Below are 27,328 nucleotides of genomic sequence, written 5' to 3' on the forward strand. Positions count from 1 at the left end.
CTACAATATAGTAGGCATTCAATAAACATTAGGTATTATTATAGAGCTTATGTATTTGAAAAACAATCAGCTGTACTCTCCATATTGAATAAAGTTAAAGGAAAATAAAGACTAATTCAATTTCAGAGTACATTATTCTAATTCTCTTCACAACAGCCTTACAGATATATATGCTTATTCACTAATCCCCATTCCTCCCTGTGTTTACCTAATTCTTCCTTACTCACAATCTAAGGTTCAATGAAAATGTGACCATATGACATTTGGCCAATGAAAATGGTCGTTTATGACAACCTCTTCTCCACTTACAGAATCATCACAACCAGACTGAGTCATTTATAGTTCATGGCTTTTTTCTTGTATGTTTCCGTTTTGCCCCGTATTATCTTCTCTCATAGATTTTAAGCCCCTTCAGGATAGGACTAGTCCTTTTGTTTTTCCCAAAGCCTGGAATACTTTCCTGTGCTCGGTTGTTTAGAGTAAATGTTGAATGAACAACGAATGGCTTCAGTAGTGGACTCTACCGGATGAAGAGCTGTTGGGTCCCTAGTTCACTCCCTCTCTCTACCTGCTGGTGTTGCTGTCCACTGACATATTGGTTAGCATCTTTATTAGAAGGTTCTTCTTAGTCATTTCTTAGTCACCTAGTAAACTTAGAAGGCCATTTCTTAGTCACCTAGTAAATTCTCCTTTGGGCAACTTGTAGCTAAGACAAATTGATTACAGTCAATTCTCCATTTGTCATAATACAGTATGAATGCACCGTAGATCAATTAGGTCCACAGATAAAGTATCACATATTTTAGCTGTAATTTTCAATCTTTCTGTCATCAAATCATTACCCTAGGTATTCAACAGTGAGGTTCTGTATCTCTTCCTTGTTTCCATATTACCAAGTGTTAAGTATGATATCAAAACAAAGGGAAAACATAGAAATAAACCATGTAATTGAAAAATGAACCACAGTACCATTCCCTGTACCACAAAGCATAAAAAACTATATACCTGATGCTAACAGATTCTCTCTTTTATTTTACTTTCAAATTATTTGAATTGCCTACTTTTCAGGTGACTCACCTCCCTCTTCTATTTTTAAAAATGACCTATTGGTGTATTCCCCCCATTTTTCTATTTCTTATTCTAGACAGAATAAGGATGAAATAAATAATTGAGGATTAAGTAACATATAGAGATTTATACCATACTCTAATAACACAATAACAATTTGGTACTATTAATGACGAGCCCAGTACGTGGTAGATCCTCAATAGCTAAGTTAAGTTCCGGTAAGAACTTAATTTGGCGGCTGAAATTCTGAACTTCTATAACACTCTATTTTTATCTTTCTTAGGGTACATACCACTTTGAATAAGTTTAAGTTACTTGAGGGTTAAATCTATGTTTTACTTACCTGGACATTTGTGCATTAAAAAAAAAAAAGTTAGGGGCACCTGGGTGGCTCAGTGGGTTAAGTGTCCGACTTCGGCTCAGGTCATGATCTCACCGTTTGTGAGTCTGAGCCCCGCATCAGGCTCTGTGCTGTCAATGCAGAGCCTGCTTCAGGTCGTCTGTTCCCCTCTCTCTCTGCCCCTCCCTCGCTTGTTCTCATTTTCTCTCTCTCTCTCTCTCAAAATAAATACACTAAAAAAAAGTTAAACAGGATCTTAGTTTAGGGGTCATTTCTTCTTTGATTCCAACAGTTGCCACCAGAAGCTGCACCACACACACATATACTTTATGGTAAGACTTACCGCGATATATATCCGGAATTTTTTATGTCATTCCAGCTACTGTCCTTGGCGTCTCCACTTACAGAATCGTATTTACTTTCAGTCTGACACTGAGTTTCCGATTCCTTCCTTTGCTGGTAAGGTGGGGAGAAAAATCACTGTCAAAACTGAACTGAAGTTAGCTGACTATCTTAAACTATAAAGTAACATTAAAAAAGTAAACAATGTGGGCAAAAATAAGCGTATTGTGAGAACACAAAATACAGCATTTCCTTGGTCAGTGGGAAGTGAAACGGTAGGGGTGCAAGACAGATTGCAATGGGTCGAGGAGCGAAGGGGTCGTAGGTCAGTGGACAGCAAGGGATGGGCAATAATGATTTCATGGTAAACCTACGTAAATGCAGTACCCTCTTCCCCACCCCCACACATTATTTACCCCACACTTTGAGGTACATCGGAATTCTAAAAAAGGTCTTACTCTGTGAGGATGAGGATGGAAAAGCCTACGCACGATAAAAGTTGTTGCTATGATACAAAATAGAATAGTTCCGACTATTTCTTTCCACCAGTGTAAGAGGAGAACGGGATCCTTTCTGCGAATGTTCTTGTTGTAATTTGGGTTATCGAGAAATCGGACTGTGATCTGTGTGCTCCGCTTGCTCCTCTCCCTCTTGTAGTATGGTAGGTAATAACCATTATCTTCAAAAACAAATGTTAAAAAGTTTTTTTTTTAAAAGACAAACCAATATAGAGCCACCTTTAATTGTTAAAAAATTCTCTATTTTCCTGTCACTTCTATTACCAATTCCTTTTATTAAAGTTTCATCTCTTCTTTAACACATTGCAATAGCCTCATTACCCTACTTTTTCTTTTTTCTTATACAAACCTATTTTCCTTTATTCCATAAGCATCACAGATCTTCCTTGTACTGAATAATAAGACTAGAAAGAAAGCTTAAGGGCCACCCCATTCATTACCTCATTAAATAATTCAATTCTTTAAATTCGGGAGAGTTAGACAGTACTCAGTCTTCCTCCAAGGATTTTAAACTTTACTTCCATTTAGACATCAATGAAATACCATCAGCCATTCTTCGCAAACTGAAAAGAAAACATCTCCAACGCGCTCATTGGTTCATTGCACGCTGTCAGAATGAGGCTGTCCTGGGAAGCAACCTGTCTTTTTGGCTTCTATTTTGTACCACGTGGACAGACTACACAATTCTCTCTTACCTTGTGTTCTGATCAGCATCAGATAAAGACTGATGTTTCTAGGCCAGAGCCTTCTGTTTTTGTCAATTTAAATTCTACAATAACTTCCCAGTTCCAGCATCTAGGGTGACTGATGAGGAATCTATGCTTTGGCCTAATGCAGATTTGAGAGTTTTTCTTAACATGTAACTGTTGGGAATACTTTCATATCTAAATACATCCTAACTTTAAATACCCAGGAATGTAGTTCATGTCAAATTTTACCTCCTCTTACTTTTGCGCTAATTTCCCCTGTCGAAGGACAAAATGAACATCACCTCATTTTATAGCATTTCACACAGTATTATGGGAAACATCTGTTTTCTTCATTATCCAGGCTGATATTATGTAGTTTATATTAAATAGGCTTTTAACTAAATGAGAGCTAATCACCAGAACGAATGCTTATTGAATACTATTTGCAGGACACCATGCTAGCTAAGACTGTATGTGTATTCTCTATCTCATTTAGGCCTCATAACAGCCCAGTAGATAAATACTAGGATTACTATCCTCGCTTTACAGATGAAGGAACGAAGATGCAGATAAGCTGGGTGTGCCCAACCTGGTGTCAGGGGCAAAACTGGGATCTGAACCCTAACAATCTAACTACGGAACCCGTACCCTTGGCCACCATTCACACTATGCCTCCCAAGATATTTTATTTTCTACCTTCCAATGACTACCTTTCATTTGAATTGCAACCATTCATTTCAAAGGAATAAATAAATGCAAAGAAACACCTCAGCATTTTCAATGCAAGCTTCCTCACACTCACCATATGGGTATTGCAAGATTGAAAGTGCACCGTTGCTGTACTCTTCATGAGAAAACTTATCGTTGCTAAGACATTTGTCGAATTCATCAGACCCTACCAAGACAGGAGTTCTGGACGGGGAATCTAAAAGAAAATGGTAAAATCTTACATGTTAAGGCTTCAGGGAAATTGCATGAACCTCATTCATTCCAAACACAGATATTCAGTCACAGTTCTGTTCAAATATGTTAAGTCACACAAATGGCTCAAAGGTCTTTCCCCCCGAAAAGCACAGCCTTGTAGAGAAGCTGAGTCAGTTAAACAAGTAATTAAAATAGGACGCGATGTATGTGATAAAAAACTACACAAGCTACAGAAAGGAGGAAGGAAGGTGGTCTAATATCTGCATTCAACTCATTTAAGTGTCTCATAGAATATGCTGTAATAACCAGATAATGTCTCATAAGTATTCTTCACTTGATCTTAGCCAAAAGGCTGAGAAGCAATTTTTCATAAATATTCTTAGCGTAAATATGTTAAAAGCTAAATGATACTCAGTCACAGTCAGTGAACGGTTAAGAATATTTCTGTTGTCTGGAGAAATATCTTGGTAATGACTGATTTCTCTAGAAGCAGCTGTTATTTCAATGAAATCATGTAAAAGATAATTCAATTTCACTGACATCTCAAATGCCTTCCTAGTTTGTCAGAAAATAAAGAGCACCTATGAGTTGTAATCTCTGTGCTACTCAATACCAGGACAAAGACAGTCATGATTAGGCCTCTGAACACCTCACTAATATTACAAAAGTTCCTAATTCACTTACGAATTAAGGGCTTCCATTTGATTGTTGGCAAAGGAACAATTGCATATTCATTATTGACAGATTCCAAGGCCTTGGGACTTGTAGGAAACTTTTCTGAAATTCTGACTGATGACTGCAGATACAGCTGACCTCTGTACATTCCTGAGTCAATGAAAACAGTATCAATTATGTTGAGAATCAAGCACCAAGGATTTTTTTCCAAAAGGGTCATTTTGATTTAATAAAATTAGATTCACTCCAGGTATTTCTTCATGTGCTACAAAATGCTTTTCAAGGAATCAAGCCCGAAGCACTCAAATGTGACCCCAACAAAAATAGGGGCGGAAAGTTATAATAATTTTCAGCAATTACTGGAAAACTCTTCTAGTAGGGAAGTTCAAAGCAATTAATCCAGATGCAAATACAAACGTAGAAAGTTTTAGACTCAGGATATATGAGTAATTCACAACATACTGTATGATGGCAACATTTCTTTCTTTTTTTTAAAGTTTTTTTCTCTCTTTTTTTTAATGTTTATTTTTGAGAGAGCGAGCACATATGCCCGCACACGTGCACTCGAATGGGGGAGAGGCAGAGAAAGAGAGGGACAGAGGATCCAAAGCAGGGTCTGTGCTGACAGCAGAGAGCCCGAGCCGGGGCTTGAACCCACGAACCATGAGATCATGACCTGAGTCAAAGTCAGACACTTAACCAACTGACCACCCAGGAGCCCCAGCAACATTTCTAAGTCCTTTTTTTTTTTTTTTTAATGTTTATTTATTTTTGAGAGAGAGAGACAGAGTGCAAGCAGGGGAGGGGAAGAGAGACCTGGAGACACAGAATCTGAAGTAGGCTCTGGGCTCTGAGCTGTCAGCACAGAACTCAACATGGGGCTCAAACTCACAGACCGGACTGCGAGATCATGACCTGAGCCTAAGTCAGACGCTTAACTGACTGAGCTGCCCAGGTGCCCCTCTAACCCTTTCTGATATAGGTCTCAGAGGAAAAGAATATGCCATGGTAATTGAAAGTTTCAGAATTGGATAAATGGATGGGGCACCTGTGGCTCGGTCAGTTCAATGTCCGACTTCGATTCGGGTCATGATCTCACAGTTCGTGAATTTGAGTCCCACATTGGGCTCTGTGCTGATAGTGCGGAGCCTGCTTGGATCATCTGTCTCCCTCTCTCTCTGCCCCTTCCCCACTCATGCTCACTCGCTCTCTCTCTCCCCCAAGAATAAATAAACATTAAAAAAAAAAAAAAAAGAAGTGGATAAATGGAAAAAAACAGGAATGTAAATCAAAGTATAAATCTTAAGGGCAACCTAAGCCAGAGACTGTATTTAGGAATTACAACTACTATAGGCACCGCTGAAGTAGAAAGGAATGATGTAGGAATAAAACCTAAATGTCAGTATGTCCTGTCACTAGATAAGAGACATCTACTCACCCAAGTAAACGCTGTTTTCTGTGGCTCCTCGAGCAGCTTCTACAATGTCTTCTTCATCTTCTAAAACTTCATCATTTGATGCATAACTTGTATCATCAAAAAGACTGATGGGAATGACTTTTCCGTCCTTAACCAACCAGGCAGATGCAATGGGAGTACAAAACTAAACAAAAATGGACAAGAAATTTTATAGAATTTCAAGCAGTATTTACATAATTCAACTCCTAAAATGACATTTAAAAATCACAATTGTAAAAATGTTTCCAGCTTAATGAGGTATAATCGACAAATAAAAAATGTATATATTTACAGTATACAATGCCATATTTTGATACAGTATATACACTGTGAGACGATTAGCACAATCAAGCTAATTAACCTATCCATCGCCTCACATCATTATTTTCGCGTCAACATTTGAAATCTACCCTCATTTCACAACATACACATATATCAAATCATCACACTGTGTAGCTCAAATGTACATAGTTTTTATTCATCAATTATACCTCAACAAAGAAAAAAAATTTTTTTAATCTACCCTCAGCAAATTTCAAGTATATGGTACCATTAACTATAGTCACCACACTGTACATTACATCCACAGAACTTATTCATCCTGCATAACCGAAACTCTGTACTCTTTGACCAACATCTCTCGATTTCTCCTGCTCCCCAGCCCCTGGCAACTACCATTCTAGTCTCTGCTCTGTGTGTTCAACTTTTAAAATTCCACATGCAAGAGATCGTGCACTGTTTACCTTTCTGGGCCCGGCTTATTTCACTCAGCATAATGTCCTCCAGGTTCATCCACGATTTCACAAGTGACAGGATCTCCCCCCCTTAAGGCTGAATAATAGCTCACTGCGTATATACACGCACCCCATTTTCCTTACCCATGCCTTACTATGGACGCTTAGACTGCGTCTCTATCTTGGTTATTGTGAATAATGGTGCGCTGAACATGGCAGTGCAGATATCTCTTCGAGATATTGATTTCACTTCCTTTGAATATATTCAGAAATAGGATTGTTGGATCATATGGTAGTTTTCTTTTTAATTTTTCAAAGCCCCTCCGTGCTGTCTTCCATACGGCTGCGCCCATTTACGCTCTCAGCAGCAGCGCGCGAGACTGCGAACACCCTCACCAGCACTTGTTTTCTGTAGCCTTTTTCAGAGTAGCCATCCTAACGGGTGTAGAGCCGCACATTTCTTAGGGCAGAGAGAACAGGCTGAGAATCTAAAATGAGAGATATTTCCCTCTACCCAATAAGTTTGGTCAAACTGGGAAAGGAAAACAACGTATTTATAAATTCTCGGTGGGTTTAGGTACCTGGTATTCCCATTCCAGATGTCCTCCCTTCTTATTAAACGCCATAACCTTCCAGTCTGCAACCGACACCTTTATCACTGTGTCCATCATGGCAGCTTCCTGTTCTTCCACATCTGAAATAATTTTAGACCCTTCTTTGTTCCCACTGGGCTTTAAGGTGCTTTCAATAAATCCGGCTCTAGTTTCCATGTCTGGAATATACCGAAGTTCAAAGTGGCCAACACTGAAATTCCACCTTAAATTTACAAAGGTTTGTTTTAGAAATTTACACTTAAGGAAAGGGATCAAATCATAAAGAACTGTTCCAGATTCAAGAAGCAAACACTAAAATTTTGTGAGGAGACAAAGAGTAACTCAACACAATTTTCTGGGAGTGCTTTGCTGATTTATGCCACAAGAGGGCATCACCTTGTCCTGATCTGTTAGAAACCTGGGATCTGAGTTGTAAACTGACAATGGCTATGGGACAGATTTTCTCTCAGAAATTAACAAATGCTCACATTTCCAAATCAGAGCGATTTTCTCAACACACATCAAAGTTACCTTAAAATGAGGCCAGCAGCAGTGTGCTTTGTCAATTAAATTAAAGCCTGGACACATTTCATTCAAGTGCAGAGAAATTAATTCGTCCCAATAAATCAATGTACACAGCAAGATAAATGCATCGGTTTTGTATTTACATGAAAACATAGCCCCAAAAGGCAATGTAATTCAGTGTACCAAGACTGAAGGTCATACCACCTCAGCTCCAATCTCAAATCTCTCCCGAGATCTGTCAAGTCACTGAACCTTTCCTGAATTTCAGTGTCCTCATCCATAAAGTGGCAGTAACAATGTTTCTTCTACAATTAATACACAGATCACTTAACTTTTGACAGTATAATGACTTGTCACTGAGATAGAAAATGACCTAATAATCCTGACATCTATTAAAAAATAAACTTAAGGAACATGGATCTTAGACCCCAGAGTCTTCTTATTTTGGTAACTCAAAATTCTGTTGAGATGGACATCTGTTCCTGTCGGTGGCTGGACACCCAGCAAGCACTCAAACACTTAAGGAAACGAAATCCCAGGGGCGCCTGGGTGGCTGTCAGCACAGTCCGCTTTGGATCCTCTGTCTCCCTCTCCCTACCCCTCCCCTGCCTGCTCTCTCTCTCCCTCAAAATAAATAAACATTAAAAACATTTTTTAAAAAAAGGAAACAAAATCCCATCAGGAAAAAGAAGGTCAGATTGCCAGCAGATGCAAAGCCCTACTCACAGTCCAGTGAACATAGAAATACATTCTTAACTGATTTTAAGAAAACAGGAAAGGAAGCTGAATTATATTGCATCACATTAGATAATATCTGAAAGTCTGGTTCACTTTCAAAAGATAAAGATGAGATCTCAAATTATTTTTATTACAGAGGCAAGTTAAAATTTAAATATTAGGTAGGTTAAAGAAAAAAATCAAGCATGTGATTTAGGACCAACATAAGTAATCCAACCATCTTGGTTTTTAATCCCATATTTAAATGTAAAAATTACATAAGGAACTCATTATTTGAAAAGGGAAACAAAAAGGCATTTGACCAAATGAATTATACTTCAACGATTTAAGAAAATAGACAAAAATGTTATTTTAAAATTGGGTTGTCAAACACACTATGAAACTACTGACTAGAGAGAACTACAGGGTCAAAGAGGCCCAAGTTGAAATAAAGTGCATTAACTTTGTCTTAAGAGCTTTTCACTGATCTGTATGATCAGTGAGGTTGCTACATTCATCGTATGGGCCTTCCTCTGGTTATCATCTCCAGAAGCATATGGTGGGAGTCTCGATTCAGGATTTGTTAAAAACCACGAGACCATTTTCATATATTTATTATTATTTTTTAAATGTTTATTTTTGAGAGAGGGGGCACATGTTTTGCGCCCAGGGGAGGGCCAGAGAGAGAGGAGGGACAGAGGATTGGAAGCAGGTTCTGCGCTGACAGCAGAGAGCCCGATGTGGGGCTCGAACCCACAAACCGTGAGATCATGCCTGAGCCGGAGTCAGATGCTTAACCGACCAAGCCACCCAGGTGGCCCCCATGAAGGCCATTTTTAATTTAGGGCCTACATTTCTCTTAAAAGAGCTGTGTGTTTTTTGGGCAAGAAAACAGCTCAGGAAATTTCCATAAAGAAAAAAATCTGATAAATTTGGGTTTTGCTGAACTAATGATCAACAGCCACATCATCTGAATACATACTTCTCATTGCCACTGCGAGGTCCAACAGCTCTAACAGTTTTCTGGAGCGTTGCAGAAGCAGGATGTCTTCTTGTTCCATTTCATCATTATCCCACTGGCGACAACCCAGAGCTGAGCAGATATACCTCACCTGAAAAGACAGACAGAAATTTTGTAAAGAATACATAAGTTACAGGCGATCGGAGATATTAAAAGAATCTACATGATTTATAAAAAAAATTGTGGGGATCTGTAATACCCGAGTATTAAGAAACATCGGTAAGACTACCAATTCCAAAAATGAGTTACTTAGAACTACAAAAGAAACAATAAATATTTATTTCTGGAATTATTAAGGGAAAATCCTTATTTTAAGGATTTAGATAACTTTAGTTTTATTTGGGGGATTTTCAAGGATGATACACGAGAAGACATAAACGGTTGTGATCTCTTAGCAAGAATTTCATTAATAAAAGTCCAGGTGTATTAAAAAAAATTGGCCTCAGAGTTCCCATATGATGGAAGAATTTGGTTTTTAAAGACGTAAATCTCTTTTAGTAGCTATACTATTTAAAAGTACCTCCTTCAAACCTTCATTAGAAAAACAAAGAAGGACTCTTAGTATGATCTGAGCTAAAATCTTCACAGAAAGAAGCACATGTGCTAGAATACCCGAATTTTGCAGCAGCACATCAAATAGAGAACCAGACGATAGGGGTCAATTCCACTGTCTTAGAGATGAGAATACTGAAGGAGATAGAGGGTCACAAGGCCTCCTCAGTACAAAGCAGATGTGGGTAGTGGAGAAGGCAGAAAAGCATCTGCAAGAGCAAGAGGGGGCTATGGGCCTAACACTTAAATAAGGAATCATTAACATGTGAAAAAGTCAAGGGGCAAAAGGTCATTTTTCTATTCTTCCTTGTTCTAGTCTTAAGTCTATATACAAAATATTCACCTATCAAGGTTAAGAGTTAAAAAAAGGTTTTTACCTTTCTTTAAAAAATAAATTTTTTTAATGTTTATTTATTTAATGTTTAAATGTTTAATGTTTATTTATTTTTGAGCATAAGCCCGTAAGGGGCAGAGAGAGAGGGAGACACAGAATCCGAAACAGGCTCCAGGCTCTGAGCTATCAGCACAAAGCCCAACGTGGGGCTCGAACTCACTAACTGTGAGATCATGACCTGAGCTGGAAGTCAGACGCTTAACTGACTGAGCCTCCGAGGCATCCCAAGACTTTTACCTTTCTAAAAAGGATGTATTTAATTAGTTACTCCTAATAAGAGATTTATATTGTAAGACCAATCTTAGAAGCAGATGATGGTTATATCCTGAAACCTAACATTAGAGAGAGTCTGGGTCTTAATGGTATAACTTTTTCTGTACACAGACCTAAGTCAAATTGAACCTTGGAAATTTCTCAACTTTTAAAGTTTCAAGTTTTCTCATCTGTAAAATAAACACAACTTTCCTCTTGGATTACAGGATCAAACTAGATAAATAAGTAGCAATTATTCTTATTGAGATTATTATTAATATTTCGAGGGTTCTTCATCCGTCCAAATGGAAACAAGAATGTGTGACCTCTAGGAACATCATGAAGATTTCAATATAACGTATGAAAAACACAACTGACACACACTAGACCTTATTGATTCGTTCTCTTCCTCCTGCTTTTCCTGGCTCTGCTGTTTATTCTGTTGTCTCGGATACATTTAGTTTTCTTAATAATATTTTGCCCTTTCTACTTTGTAATTCATTTATTCAAACAAATAATATCCTCAGGGAAAAATAATAAACGTCAGCCAGTAATAGTATAGCTTATTAAGTTATTTCCTCTCACCCTATTTATTCTGATTCCTCCCCAAATAATCCAACATTTTCACTCACCTTTCCACTATATGCACTGAGTCCGTATGTAGTGAGAGACTTTCCTCCAACCAAAACAACATCGTCTCCAAATTTATAAGAAGATTCAAGAAGTGATTCAACTGTAAAAGGAACAGTTTCCATGCTCTCACGGTCCCGGTCCCACTGAAAGAGGTCTCCATCCAGGGAAGGAATGATCATCTTATTCCCAAATACCTAAAACAGAAGGCAAAATTTAAAGAAATATTTTTTATTTTAATGTTTATTTATTTTTGAGAGAGAGAGAGTGCAAGCGAGGGAGGGACAAAGAGAGGGAGACACAGAATCCGAAGCAGGCTCCAGGCTCTGAGCTGTCAGCACGGAGCCCAGTATGGGGCTCGAATGCACGAACTGCGAGATCATGACCTGAGCCGGTGTCGGCCACTTAACCGACTGAGCCACCCAGGCGCCCCCAAAACAGAAGGTAAATTTTAAAAGGGATCATAACTTTACAAGTAGTGACAAAGAGCTGGAGTCTTGAGCCTGATGTTCTCTAGCCTCCTTCTGAGCAGCATGTGGAGAGGCACAATTTATCAACCAAGAGCAACGTAAAAAGAGCTGCCAATCTCTCCTGGGGTCTACGCGTAATACTCTAGCATGGTTTTCTCAAACTTTGTTTGTGATGGGTGTCCCATAATGATACATGAGCTACCAAAAGAGAGTTTTGTGATCAAGTGAATTCAAGGAGAGGTTACAGCAACCCATATGCTAATATACAATACGTTTTTCTAGCAAACAGATAGTATATGCAGTATTTTCCAGACCTGTTTTTTCCAGGGCAATTACTATCATAGGCTCAGATCCACGGAACACAGGTCAATTCAAGCAGTATCCCATCTTTTATTTATGTTCTCAAATCTGCTATGAGCCGGAACCCTGGTAACAAAGCTTACTGATTTTATGCTCTTAGTTGCCCTTCCTTCTTTTAACAATGTGTATTGAGAGCCTACTATGAGCTGGGCATGAGTATGTTGCTTGGGGAGAGACCGCTGAGCAAAACAAATTAAAAAAAAAAAAAATCACTGCCCTGTGGAGTTCAAACTCTGGTGTCAGGAGACAAACGACATAATGAATAATCACAGTATATGAGGTGATAAATAACACAGGAAAAAAATAGAACAAGATAAAGGGAGACTAGAAATGTGTGTGGGAGGGGAGGGGGACTGTCAACAGGGAGCACAGGGTAGACCCTACTGAGAAAGTAACATGTGAGCAAAATCTCAACTTGGGCCAGTTAACCATGCTGACATCTGGGGAATAGCCTTTGCAAAGGCCATAAGGTGGAAGCACGCCCTCCACTTTGGAGGAAGCACAAGGAAGATGGACAGGCTATAGCGGGAAGGGCCGAGGCATGGAGAGCAGGCCGAAGCCAAGAGATGTGATGGCTCCAATTAGGTTGATAGCACCAGAGGTACTGCAGGGTGTCAGAACTGGAAGGCCAAGCCCAGAGGAGCTCATGGGGGGTTCCCTGTATAGTATAAGCAAAAGAAAAGAGTTCAGGGTAACTCTAAAGGTTTTGGCTATGAACACCTTGTTTCTGGAGAATGGGTATTAGTGCATGGCTTTGTGACACTGACCTTTTGGTATTTAAAATATATACGATTTGACTTAACTTCAGCTAAGGACAACACTGTTTTCCTGATCATCCAGGCCCAAAACTTTAGAAAAAGAGAATATAAAAGAAGTATGGGTTTAATCAACAACAACAAAAAAATTGCAAATAAAATGTTGACCTTAACTTTTTTCTAACAAAATTTCTCTTTGTATTTCTTTGTTCCTCAATCCTATCGTTAAAGAGATACTTACTTGAAAATGCCCGTACTGTCACTAAAAGTGCTCACACATCCTCCCTCCCTCTAGCTCGGCCCCACACCCTGGGATTCTAAAGGGCTGGTAGAAAACCACTATTCTAATCTACTTCTCTCTTTCATTTCCTAGTTCAAATCCTTGTACCTCCTGCCTGAACTATTATAACAGCCTCTTTACAGTTCTTAACTGGCAATTTCCTCAATCTCAACTCTACCTATCTTCTAGATTAATCTTTGAGTCAGAGTTAAGCTTGTTATGACATTATTCAAAAATCTTCAACAGTTCTGTATTATCTTATAAAGACCCCAAATCCTAAATCTGATATTCAAAGTTCTCTAAACATGACCTCAAACAACCTTTTCTTCCTCCTTGTCTTCTACTATTCCCTACATGGGCAGAAATTGGGCATCACCACTTAAGCATAATTGTTACTGTTACTGTTTCAGTTATGTCATTGTCAATGTCATTTCTTCTTCCTGGAACACCTTCCTGTACCAAAAATGCCCACTGAAATCCTATCTGGCCTTCAAGTTAGCTTCATTTATGTTTTTGCTTTGAAAACCAAGAAAATTTTAGCAGTGTAAGATTGCTGACAAAAAACTGCCCATTCCTTAGTACTGTACCTTGCTTTCCACTCTATGAGCTGAGACAGCACTACATTCTCAAGAACTGTTTATTGTACCTCTAAGAAATCTTACCCTATATGCTAATGCTTCTACGTTTATGTTTACAATGTGTATACAGTGGCTGTGAAAGCAATACACCCAAACCTAGTGCCTGGGTTGTGTTATCCAATTCTACTGCCCACCAAAGGAATCAAGGCTCCTCAGAGAAATGTCTGATTCCAAGGGCTGGGGCAGGGTAGGCACAAGATGAGACTTTAGAATCTTATTATTCTAGAGAGTAAGGATATGTTCAAACCAGATAGAAGTATACCATTCACCAAATCTGGTCACTGAGCAATTTAAGGACCAAAATAATTGAGTACTGAATTAAAATGTGACTGAAGAAGAAAACAAAAGAACTCGTGAGTCCAGACTGATAACAAATAGATAAATAATACATGGGGGAGAAGGGAGGGCTGTTACTGCAATAAAATGCTAAGTGTCTACTGGCAAATATGAAGGGAGGGGTGAAGTTAGAAAAATTAGCATTTTGCAACCATCACAGTAAAGACTGCATCAAGCAAAATTCAGCAATGGTGTTAAGTCTAAGAAGGTGGAAATTTTGATGAGGAGTAGGATATTTGCATGGTCTTAAAGTGTCTCTCCACGCACTGCTTATTAGTTACAAGAAACTAAACATAGAAACAAAAGCAAAAAACCTCCAATAATTATAGAGTGGAGAATTTAGATAATACCTTGACCAGATGATCAAAATTAACATCATCAATAAGTGACAGATGTGATTCCCTAGGAGAGGACACATCACCTACTCAGTATTCTAAGCCAAGAATGTACAATCCAAATAACCAGGAAGCACTGGATAAGCACAAAATGAAGAAATGTCTATTTTTTTTTTAAATAAAAGGGCAGAGAGACTGTATTCTTCAAAAATATCAATGTCAGAAAAGACAAAGTCTGTAGAAAAATCTAGATTAAGAGAGCCTAATGGGACAAATAAATGAACTACCTGACCCTAGACCAGAGGCTACACTAGAGGTTAAAGACACTATAAAAGACATCACAGGTATCTTTCAGAGATATTGTGGGTTTGATTCTACACCACCTCAATAAAACAAGTCAAGTGAACTTTTGGTCTTTCAGTGCCAATAAAAGCTATGTTCACATTGTACTGTAGTTTACTAGGTATGCAATAGCATTATGTCTAAAAAATAACATAATACCTTAATTAAAAAATACTTTATTGCTAAAAAATGCTAACCATCATATAAGCTTTCAGCTAGTCACAGTCACTGATCACAGAACACCATAACAAATACATGACAACGTTTGAAATATTGCAAGAATTACAGTAGTGACACAGAGACACGAAGTGAGCAAATGCTGTTGGAAAAACGGTGCTGACAGACTTGCTCAATGCGGGGTTGCCGCAAACCTGCGATTTGTAAAAACAGTATCTGTAAAACACAGTAAATGAGGTATGCCTCTACTAGGTCAACTGATAAATTGAAAAATACAGACATTAGATTAAAGTATCGACATAACTTTACGAAGTTGATAACTATGCTGTGATTATGTAAGAGAATATCTCTATCAGGAATACAAGTGAAGCATTTAGAACAAAAGGCCATGATGGATAGCTGATTTATCTCTACATGTTTTAGGGGGGAAAAAGTGTGTAGGAGGGGTAGGGGGAGGAAAAAAGAGAGAAAGAGAGACAACTCAAATGATAAAGCAAACAAGATTTGGGGTAAGTAAATCTGGGTATATAAAGGTTGGCCCTTTCTTTTTATTGTTATCATTTTTATTCGTGCAACTTTTTGTAGTTGGAAATTATTTCTAAAGAAGAGGTCAAAAAGAAAAGAAAGGTAATAAAATCTTGCAGGAGCTCTGTAATTAAACTCAGAAGGGGATACCATTAGCAAAGGTTCATCTTGATTCTGGGTATTTAAAGATCTCCAACTCTTACTCTTTATTGACAAACATTTGATTTTAAGTAAATTCTTGAATGGCACCAGTATGTATACCACCTCATATGACCTCAGAGTTTTCACATTACTATTTTATCCTTTTTTTTTTTTAAGTGTGTTTATTTTGAGAGAGAGCAAAGACACGGGTGTGCGTGTGACTAAGGGAGGGGCAGAGAAAGAGGGAGAGAGAATCCCAAGCAGGCTCCTCACTCACTGCCAGCACAGACCCTGACATGGGGCTTGAACCCAAAACCGTGAGATCATGACCTGACCCAAAATCAAGAGTCAGACGCTTAACCGACCAAGCCACCCAGGCACCCCTATTCTTTGCTTTCTTATTTTACTTTTTAAAAATCAAAACTTTCCTTTTTATCTTTTGTAGAATGTCCAACTTGAAGTTGTCATTAAGAGCGGATTTAGGTCATTAGTATACATACCCTATAAAAACAATATGTAGGCAATATGATCTCCCATTCTCCCATTTTGAATTACCTATCAGTTAGAAAATCAAGTATTTACTGTTGTCTCTCTTTCGTATTACGTTAGGTATTCTCTATCCTATTTACTAGAATAGTAAATTCAGATTATGATAAAGTTAAAAAATGGGTAGTTCGGTCGTCTGGTCAAGTCAACAGCAGCACTAGTTAAGGACAAACAGGAAAAGCAGGTGTGCATCACTACAAGAAAGAGGAAGAGGGGCTAGAAGGTCTGTAGTAAACAGATAACACTTATTTTGACTTGTTTCCTCTTCCATTAACAACCTCTTTTCTCCTAAAACACTAGCAGATCCTTAAGAAACACAATGGCTCCTCAGTGCAAAAAATCAAAAACTAAAAAACCGCTAACAAAAAACTGCCCAACTAATACAGATTAAAATTCGTTTCTGTTTTAAAGATGATCTATATATATGCCTCCAAATGTAAAAGAAAACAAACATCCTGCTATTAAAAATATGGTTTAGGGGCGCCGGGTGGCTCAGTGGGTTGTGTCTGACTTCGGCTCAGGTCATGATCTCACAGCTTATGAGTTCGAACCCTGCATCCAGCTCTGTGCTGACAGCTCAGAGCCTGGAGCCTGCTTCGGATTCTGTGTCTCCCCCTCTCTCTCTGCCCCTCCCCTGATCGTGTGCACTCTCACTCTCTCAAAAATAAATAAACATAAAAAAATCTTTAAAAAATATGGTTTAGTGCTCGCTTTGGCAGCACATATACTAAAAAAATTATACACATATATACATATATATATGGTTTAAACAACCAAGAAGATTTGAGGTGATTGACCATATTGAGAAGAGCTGCCTTATTTTAAAAGTTAGACGTTCAACAGCGTTAACTCAGTGAGAAAAGTGCAAAACCCAAAACAACAACAAAAAGCATTCTATGATTCAGGACATCATGTCGTATTTCTAGATCGTGATTTTAAAAGCTCACTTTGAAAGAGCTGCTCTTCACTAATTGGCTGCTGATGAGTCATACCCATGCCCGCTAACCTTTGCACTGATCTTTGTAGAGTCTTTCAGGCTGCATATGTGAAAGCAGATGGTGCTTTTCCTTGAGAGGCACAAGAAATGATGTATGCATGCGGTTCAGGTAGTGAGATGACATCACCCCTCACAAGAGCATTACCTCACCCTCCCAGCATAGGAATGAGTCACTCGATAGTCAGCTGCAAATCTCTTGGTAGAAAAAAATGTAGGTTACGGTGATGCATTTTTACATCCCACTGATTCGTCTCTGCAAGCAGCTATTTGTTCTGATTCGCTGCTCTGCTTCTCACACTAATTGCGTGACTTGCTTCCTCCATCAGTCACTTTTTAAAAATATAAATTCTTGTTGTTTTATGGTTTCCAACCCCCCCATTTGTTTTTTCCTGTGCATAATTTTAAAATGAAAGGTTGTCACACTGGTGGGCAAACTCAGTACCAAAGAGCCAATCAAGATCTTTATCCATGCAATCGCAAAGCAGTAGGGTGAAATAATTCAATTTCTATTTCTGAACAAAACCTAAATGGCATAATGAATACCAGTGGCACATGTAATCAGGGAGTGCTATTTGAAATCAGAATGTGAAAATAAGAATTCCATTTCCAAGTGACAGGAGGAACTTCAACCGAGAAAAATGTAGGAAGTGCTACTACTCCAGCGAATATAACCAGAAATAAAAACAAAAATTCTTCTAATTATATAAAATATATTTTTTAATTTGGTTCTTCCTTCTTTTTCTAGGTACCATGCACCCACCACCGCCACGGACACATATATTTTCTGGGGTACATTCAACTTTAACTTATTCTGAACATTTTGAAACATGTAAAATAGAAAGAGACTAATAACCCCCCATGTATCTATCACCCAGTTTCAACAATTACCAAATTTTGCCAATTGTTTCGTCTGTTCCCCACCCACCCACGACATATACTTGTTTACTAGAATGATTTAAAGTAAATCCCAGACATCATGCCATTTCACCTACAAACATGTCAGTATTTATTGCTGAGAAGTAACTACCCTGCCGATATCACATTTAACAGAATTGAGAGTAATCCCTTAAAATCATCTAATATTTAAATCTCCTTGACTGTCTCAAAGATGTACTATACAATTGGTTTGCTCCAACAAGGAACTCAAACTCCACATATTACATTTGATTCTTTTTTTTTCCCCCACAAGAACCCCTTAACTCCCTTTTTCACGCACTGATTTACTTGAGACACCAGACTATTATTCATCCTATAGAATGTCCCACAGCCTGGAGTTTGCATGTCATTTAATTTGTTCTTTTGTCCCATTTTCTGAAAAGTGTGTGATTAGACCTGGCGCTTTGATCTGATGCAGGTTGGATTTTTTCGATAAGAGTACTTCATAGGTGGTGCTACATACTTCCTATTATACTGAAGGCCAGCAAACTACAGCTTATAGACCAAATCTGACCCACTGCCTGTTTTTATCAGTAAAGCCTGATGGGAACACAGTCACACCTATTCATTTATGTACTGCTTTCTTACTACAACTACATAGACCATCTGGTCCACAAAGCCCAAGATATTTACTCTCTAGCCCTTTACAAAAAAATTTGCCAACCCCTGTGTTATGTCATATTTGTTACTATTATTCATCAGTAGATTTGGAGGAGTCAGCCTGACCCCTCCATTTTAAAGTGTTCAATCAACTTTTCACCATTTTAGTATCAACTGATGGCCTATTATTTCAATAAAGGGAATAAAACAATGATTTCTAATTTTATATTCTTTCTGAATTTATTAGCAAGAACTTTCCCTCATGTAGTTTTGGAAATGGGATTTACATGCACTACTACTTTCTCAAGTAGAGAACATTAAACACTTTCAAATCCAAAAAGTTGCATCCAGTATGTTCCCTAACTCAGAAAGAGGGAAAAAGAACATGCTGGCCCTGAGAGCTACAAAAGCCAAGTCCCAAGTACAAGTTTAAGAAGCAATAAAGTGAAAAGGGAGGAGAGGGTAAGCAAAAGGGGTGGTAAGAAGCATGTGGTAAGACTCAGGCTTATCAACAGTAGAGATAAGGAAGAATGAACACAGCCTGTAAGGGAAAAGGAAAAGGAAAAAACGATTCTAGAATATTCACTAAAAGGGCACACATCTCTCTCCCACCTCAAGAACTCCAAGCATCTCCAGAATAATGCAACAGCTGATGCTTCTAATGATGACCTCAAGGACTAAAAAGATAAAATTCACGAAGACTGGGAAGATGTAAAATACATGAAAAACACTCCTTTGGAAGCGTTAACTTGTTGACTTTTTTTTGTTATACGGAAACCCCTTTTTCCCTGAACAATTCCTTTCCTGGCCATGCTAGCTGTTTTGCTAACCTAGGTAGGGAGACAACAGCAGGCATCCAACATATGAAATGGAGCCGGGTCCTCGGGGTGATGAATGCACCTCCTCCAGCCTCATTCCTGGGTCCCTGCCTTCGCCTACTGCTTGCTACGTGACCTTGGACAAAAATTAACACTGCACCGTTTTACAAAACTTCTCACGTTAACTGACTGCACTTGATCTGCAAATTCAGTCTCCCCAGCTGTTTTAAAAGGTGTGCCTTTTGGTTCCCAGACCACTGATGTTTCTACTGCTTTGGGGATCTACAGGCCTCCTGCTTTTCCCCACTCCTGTCCCTGTTCCCCCCAGCTCCTCTACAGTCAAAACAGAAAGGGATTTGGACACTCTCTAGAATTCAATTAAGACCAAAGGAGGATGTCGTGGTCAATGAGGAACAGGTAGAGAGAGGAAGAGCAGGAGCGCGTTGACACGTGGTGAGTTCCCAGAGACTACTGAGAGGGCTCTCCAGGTAGAGATGTTAAGGAGGCATTTGCCTGAGTCGGTCTTCAGCTCAGAGGAGAGGTCTGAGCTGAAGAGAAAACTTAGAACTGCTGCTGTCATGGGAACAGAGGCACAACCCCCTTGAAAGAGAGTAGGGTGAGAAGATGACCCACACCCAAACTTCTAGAATTCTAACATTTAAAAATCCCGGCAGGGTGATGAGTCAGGGGAGACTGAGAGAAAAAGGTGCCTCAAGTCTACTGGCTTTAGTAGGATTTTAGGGACTCTCCTGTTTTCTTCCAGGTTCTGTTAGTTGGTGTGAATACTTTACGAATGTTTATATATATAAATACTTCCCCAGTTTGAGATGACTGGATTGAAATACATATGCCTCACTGAGACAACCTTTTGACTCATCAGAGTCTCACTGAAAGTCTCAAAGCAAAAAAGAACGTCAAGAAATGCTTTCCGTTTTGACTATGGAGGAATCTCTCCCACTTAAAATCCGTCAAGGGCTTCTGATGGCTCAGGATAAAATCCAAAATGTTCAACACAGCTTACTAGACCCAGTATGACCTGGCCCTGGCCCCGCTCAGCAGACTCATATCTCTGACTGCCCCCAACCCTTGTCTTTGCTGCCTTTCCTCTCCTCTCAGCTCCTTGAGCACACTGTGATAATTCCCACGGCAAGGCCACCACACAGGCTACTGCCTCTCCCAGAGCAGTCTCTCCCCACCCCTCTGCCCATCTCTTGCCTGGACAGCTCCTTGTCCTCTCTTAGATCTCAGCTGTAAACTGAGATCCCTTCCGGGGAGACTTCTCCGGCCTCCTATCCAGGCAGGTCGGGCACCTTTGCGAAGGCTCTCTAGGGTCCACCTTTCCATGTGGCAGTTACCACAACTCAATTACATTACTTATGCTGTGATTATTTCATATCTGTCTCCCCAGCTGGCTCCACAAAGTGCCACATGAGTTCCACGAGGGCGAGGGTCTCATCTATCCTGGGCACTACTGCTGTACCCCAGTGCACACCCTGTCAGGCTCCCATGGCACTAACGATGAGTTCTGTTTTGGATGTGTTAAGTTCAGGTACCTTTGACTTTTCCACTAGGGATGTCTAAGAGGCAGTTAAGCGCTCACAATCTGCTGAGCAGCTTGCAAAGTCTGCTACGTACATGATGTCTTTCAGCAATTATTCTGGATAAAGCACATTAAGAATTATGATTATTAGTACACAAAACACAAATACATTGGTAAGTACTGAAATATTTCAAAAAGCATGAAGCATCGGAAAGAGGGCAAGGAGAAGTCCAAAGATCTAGGGTTGAGTCTCAGCTTTACTACATCAGACACATCTCTGACCCATTGTGAGCCCTAATTTTCTAATCTGAAAAACAGAGGCTGGTAAGAGTATTTATTTTACAAGGCTATGTAAGGCTGAAATATGAATGGGTTTGGCATCACTTTGCAAACTACAAAGTACTAATCAAACAAGACTTGTTATGTAAACGTAATGTTATTTTGAACCTCTAATGTAATTCATGTGTGTATGCGTATATACGTATACTTATTAAAAGTGTTTAAAACAAAAATATAAACTCTTAATCTGAATACTTGTAAATTCATCCTGAACCTTCTTTTATTTTCTATAAATAAACCTCAGAAATAACTAAGGTTCATGAACACCAGATTTCAAAAGTTTCCAAAAAGCCTTTAGAATTTAAACAGCTGCTCTAAAAGTAAATTCACGGAGAAAGTAGAGAGCTTAATTATGCCATGTCAATTATTTCTTTCCCAATCCTGGATTTACAACCCCCATTTAAAAACAAAGCCTGGGTGGGGGGCGCCTGGGTGGCTCAGTCAGTTGAGTGTCAGACTTTTGACTTCAGCTCAGTTCCTGATCCCGGGGTCTTGGGACAGAGCCTCGCGTCAGGCTCCATGCTAAGCACGGAGCCTGTTTAAGATTCTTTCTCTCTCTGGGCGTCTGGGTGGCTCAGTCAGTTAAGCATCCAACTCTTGATTTCAGCTCAGGTCATGATCTCACAGTTCACAGGTCCGAGCTCCATGTTGGGCTCTGCGTTGAAGGCACAGAGTCTGCTTGGGATTCTCCCTCTCCCCCTCTCTGCTTCTCTGTGTTCTCTCTCTCTCTCTCTCTCAAAAGTAAATAAACATTAAAAAAATAAGATTCTCTCTACCTCTAGCCCTCTTCCCTGCTCTCTCTCTCAAATAAAAAAACAAAACCAAAAAACCAAAACCTCAAAACTAAATAAAGATGAATTCAATATAAGAATTAAATATATCAAACTGTTACCGGTCTTAAATTTACCAGAAATCTCTATCAACCCTAAAATTCTCTTTTATCACATAGACATTCTGAAGGACTGTAAACTACTTTATTGATCACAAAGATGAACAATATTAAAGTTAACAGGCATATTTTTGAATATTTTAATTCTTCAAAAATGATATACTATATATGGAACATAAAATGATAACTTTTAATAAACCAAAATGAGCAACCTACCAAATGACTAGGTACCAGAATTAAGTATTTGTGACTTTAAGAGAAAAAAAATGTTGAAGCATTGTGCTAAGGAAACACTTTTTTTTTCCCCCTGAAAATAATGAAATTGCTGTGATGGGGAGAATGAAGGAATCTTTTTTGCTGAAAGTGTTCCTGGGCATCGTACCTCACAGACTAAGGAAGGGGGCATGGTTAACAACTAATTAGATGATCTAACACGAGGGATTATGAGAACTTTCAGCAGATCTGGGTATTAGTCAGAGAAGGCATCCCACGTGACATGCTTAAGAGGAAATGTTTTGTTTTTTGCTTAAAAAAAAAAAAAAGGAAGGAGAAAAAAACAAATCCCGAAGCAATGTGTTATTAGTTATCATCAACAGTTGTGAATTAATGCCCAAGAGCATTGAGATACTACATAGATAATTATTTAATTCATTCATTCTTTCTTTCCTCAACCTATAGTGAACCTATAGAACAAAATACCTCAAGGAAAACTATCAGACTCACTTTGTAAGTGTACTTTTTGCATTCATGATGAAAAACACAGATTTCAGTAACTATCTCTGCCTTCATTTAGATCATTATACATTCATGAAGTAGATAATGTGCATGCAAAGTCAATTTCCTAAAAAATAGGGTCAAATCAATTTCTCACTCGGCAACATGCATGCTAGAGTAAACTAGTTTACTTCACAGCAATGCTTTCAGCCGTGCGAAGGGATTAATAAAACAAAATTGAATCAAAGCATGGTTTTATTTCTATAATTAAAAGAAAAGCAATTAACCTAAGCAATTATTTACATATTGGCTTGCTACATGACTGAACAGTGACTTTTCCAAATAAACCGCAGTCTTCAATGACACAGTCAGGCTCAAAATATGCTAGTTTGTGTACAAATGAAAAACTGCAAAATGACCAGACATCTTTCAGTGTAAATTAGAGAACCTTTAAAAGAGATCACCGATCCTCTTTTAATAAAGCACCACTCAAAGGGTCTACTGGTGGATTCTTTGTGAACAAATCAAGTTAACCATTAAAAGTATGCCTTTTCTAAAGGATCCCCCTACCTACGAAGGCCTTTCTCAATGAATGCATTCTGATGAGGGGCGGGGAGGAGGCTGGAAAGCTCCAGTATCATAGCTGTCTGTTTCTGCACCTGTCTGAAACAGAAAGGCGGTGTCCCTTGGGGAGAAACATGCCAAAAATAAGAAAAAACCCCAAACTCTAAGTATAGACTTATAATAGGGTTGTTTGTTCTTTTTAAGAGGGGGAAGAAAAAAGGCATTTTAACAGAAAACTGAAACAAAAAAACAAATATGGTATCTCTAAATAAAGAAAAAGTAAAGGTATTATCTAAGGAGAAACGAGTTACATGTATACAATTATGCATCCTAAATAAAGATAAGGAAGGTCTTTGTAATTAGGAATATGTTCCAAGACATAGACAAATAGATAGTTCAAGGATATTATATCTACTTAGATTTGGTGAAGTGTGATCCAAGTGTCACCCAGATACCCCAAAGCAACACTATGCTAATACGCTACAAAACAAAATTTAAGACAACCAATGAGGAACCACAGCGAAATCTCTTTAGTGCTTTTTCAAGGTTTAATCTGCATATAAATAACCAGAGGAAAGCAAATCAGACTTCACTTCAGGTGGTCCTTCGAAAAATTAAAAGCAAAATTCTTAGCTATTATCATAAGCATTAGGCTTAGAACCTAGGGCACAACTGTTAAAGCTGATGGAGTGAACTTAGGTTTACCATTTATTCCCTCTCTCTGTCTCTCTCTCTCTCTTTCTCTCTCTCTCTCTCTCTCTCTCTCTCACACACACACACACACACACACACACACACACACACACACACCAGTTTTAGCTTGGTTTATTATCAGTATTCTTTTGAGAAAGTTTGTAAATTACCTAGTCAAGAGGAAATAATGGTAAATCAGATCAGGCATCTCAACCACCCTGCAGCATACAGGTGATCCTAAATATTATATAATATTGTTTTTAATGGAGCTGTCAATCTCTCCTATCCTGTATGTTAATTTTTTCATTGACATAATAAAAACACCACTAAAAGAACGTAATATACTATTTTATATGCCCTTTACATTAGAAAAGTTTAAGGACAATATCATCAGAGCAGGCCAGGAGGCAATGAGATATGCACCTAATGGCAATTTCTAATGAATTTGTGCTTTATTTTTTAAAGCCTTAAATGTGGTTTAAAAAAAAAAAGGGGGGGAAGTTGAAAAGTTCCTCTCGATAATTTGGGAGTTTCATGTATCTGATGCTACCTGATTCCTGAAGTTATGACAATCTTTAGGATTTAGTGTAGTCCCATAATTTTACAGAGAAGGAAATTAAAACTCTGCTGAACTGAAGAATTTAGCCAGGCCACATAGTCAGTGAACAGAAGAATCCAAAGGAGAACTCAGGTCCCTGAGTCCCAGCCCCTCCTCCACAATCCCACACAGCATGAGAAGTTCCTGTGTGGCTTTATTTTATTATTCCAGCAAAAGTGCATGTGATTCATCACTGACTGCTCTATCATTAATAACTTTAAAATTATTTAAACAGTCAGGGCACCTGGCTCACTCGGTCGGTAGAGTGTGCGACTTTTGATCTTGGGGTCACGAGTTTGAGCTTCACGTTGGGAGTAGAGATTACTTAACACATAAAAGTTAACAAAAATTATTACACAGTCTATCAAATTCTCTTCATTAGATTCATAAGTAGCTTTACCGATTGCTGTACAGGGAATACACCTTCCTCGGCCTTCTGGGTTTCATCCGTTTCTTCTTCATACCACTCTTTTTTTTTTTTTTTTTACATTTATGTATTTTTGAGAGACAGAGAGAGACAGAGAGTGAACAGGGGAGGGGCAGAGAGAGAGGGAGACACAGAATCCAAAGCAGGCTCCAGGCTCTGAGCTGTCAGCACAGAGCCCAGGCGGGGCTTGAACCCGTGGACCGTGAGATCATGACCCGAGCTGAAGTCAGATGCTCAACCAACTGAGCCACCCAGGCACCCCTCCTTCATACCACTCTTGATGAAAGCTTAGAGAGACTGCCATTCTAATACAGGAGTCCCCACATGGGGTCATGGATCTATCTATTGTCACCTGGGTGGCTTTGGCTCTATCTCCAGGCCAGTTCCTTCCACCTGCTGTATCTACCCCTCCTCCCTACACTACCCTTCCCTACCAAACGCTGAGCTTCAGAAAGAGAAAATTAACTATTTCTCACAAAAAGTTAGGGACCTTCGTAAAATATTTTATCAGATGCATTTAAAAAGGTATAGTAACTCCATTGGTGTCATATTTAGGGCACTTCAAATAGCAGTTTTTGGGCCTCTTTTTGCGGTATTTTGTCCAACTTGTGAACACAACTTGTAGCTGTTGAGCAACGCACACCCTACTGAGTACCAGAGGACTCAAGCTCACGCTACATTCCTGTTTGCCTTCCAAATATTCTTATACTATTTCTATCATACACTAGCTCAGCAATTCTCAAACTGTGGCTTGTGGATGCTTTTACAAGTGCAGAGAGTCAAAAAGTTCTGCTGCGAAGGTGTTACTTGCTTTCTCACTGGGGTGATATCCGCACTGATGGTATAAAAGCAATGGTGACTAACACTGGCAGCGCCTTAGCACGCCATCGAGCACCCAACTACTGGTCACTGCGTTTCTCACCAGCACACACTTGCGGCAAAGAGAGAGAGAGAGAAAGAGAGAGAGAGAGAAAGAGAAAAGTTTCACTCAGGAGTGTTCTGGTGAAGCGATATAAAGTTGATTTCATTCATTTGGGACCTGAGTACACGTTTTCACTCTTCTGGCGTGACTGCCGAGGACACACTAGCACTTTAGCCACACGCTGAATGAAACACGTCTTGAGGAAAAAGCGCTCGTGTGACGGACTTTGGGGGCTGTTTGTTCACAGGGTGCCATTTCTACTCGAAAAATTGAGGGGATGTGATGGTTATGAGAGCTGGGTACCTGTCAGACATTTTCTCAAAAATACACAAAGTGAACCTCTCACTGCAAAGAGAACTGACCATATTTGTGGGGAAAAAAAAACCAAAAACCAGTTTTCAAATGAAAATTCGAATTTTGGAAAACCTGTATCTACCAATGTAAGCTCAATAGTTTCCCAGTACTTAACTATTTTTCTGATGAGATCAGTGGTGATAGTAACACATTAAAAAAAAATTTTTTTTTTAATTTTTTTTTAACATTTATTTATTTTTGAGACAGAGAGAGACAGAGCATGAACGGGGGAGGGGCAGAGAGAGAGGGAGACACAGAATCGGAAGCAGGCTCCAGGCTCTGAGCCATCAGCCCAGAGCCCGACGCGGGGCTCGAACTCACGGTCCGTGAGATCGTGACCTGAGCTGAAGTCGGACGCTCAACCGACTGAGCCACCCAGGCGCCCCTAAAAAAAATTTTTTTTAATTTACATCCAAGGATAATAACGAATTTGATCTTTAAATATTCTATAAAGAAATGTGTCAACATCTGGAAGATCTGTATAACTCACTGAATCAATATTTGCCAGATGACGTTAGAACATCATGCATGAGTGAAAGGCAAGACAGACAAATGGATGTTAATGTAAAAGAGTACAAAATGTTCATTGATACGGTTTCAGA

General features: G+C 39.0%; 1 protein-coding gene across 1 annotated transcript in view; it reads right to left on the minus strand.

Moving 5' to 3' along the window:
- EIF2AK3 (eukaryotic translation initiation factor 2 alpha kinase 3) overlaps window positions 1-27,328 on the minus strand; it is a 70,040-nt gene that overhangs the window by 26,824 nt on the left and 15,888 nt on the right. Inside the window, 9 exon segments of the mRNA XM_043603945.1 lie at window positions 1,752-1,864; window positions 2,209-2,429; window positions 3,760-3,882; window positions 4,566-4,706; window positions 5,995-6,157; window positions 7,328-7,562; window positions 9,564-9,609; window positions 9,612-9,693; window positions 11,433-11,627. Of these exon segments, the coding sequence (XP_043459880.1) occupies window positions 1,752-1,864; window positions 2,209-2,429; window positions 3,760-3,882; window positions 4,566-4,706; window positions 5,995-6,157; window positions 7,328-7,562; window positions 9,564-9,609; window positions 9,612-9,693; window positions 11,433-11,627 (1,319 nt within the window).

This window comes from Prionailurus bengalensis, chromosome A3 (genome assembly GCF_016509475.1).
Source record: "Prionailurus bengalensis isolate Pbe53 chromosome A3, Fcat_Pben_1.1_paternal_pri, whole genome shotgun sequence".
NCBI classification, from domain to species: Eukaryota; Metazoa; Chordata; class Mammalia; order Carnivora; family Felidae; genus Prionailurus; species Prionailurus bengalensis.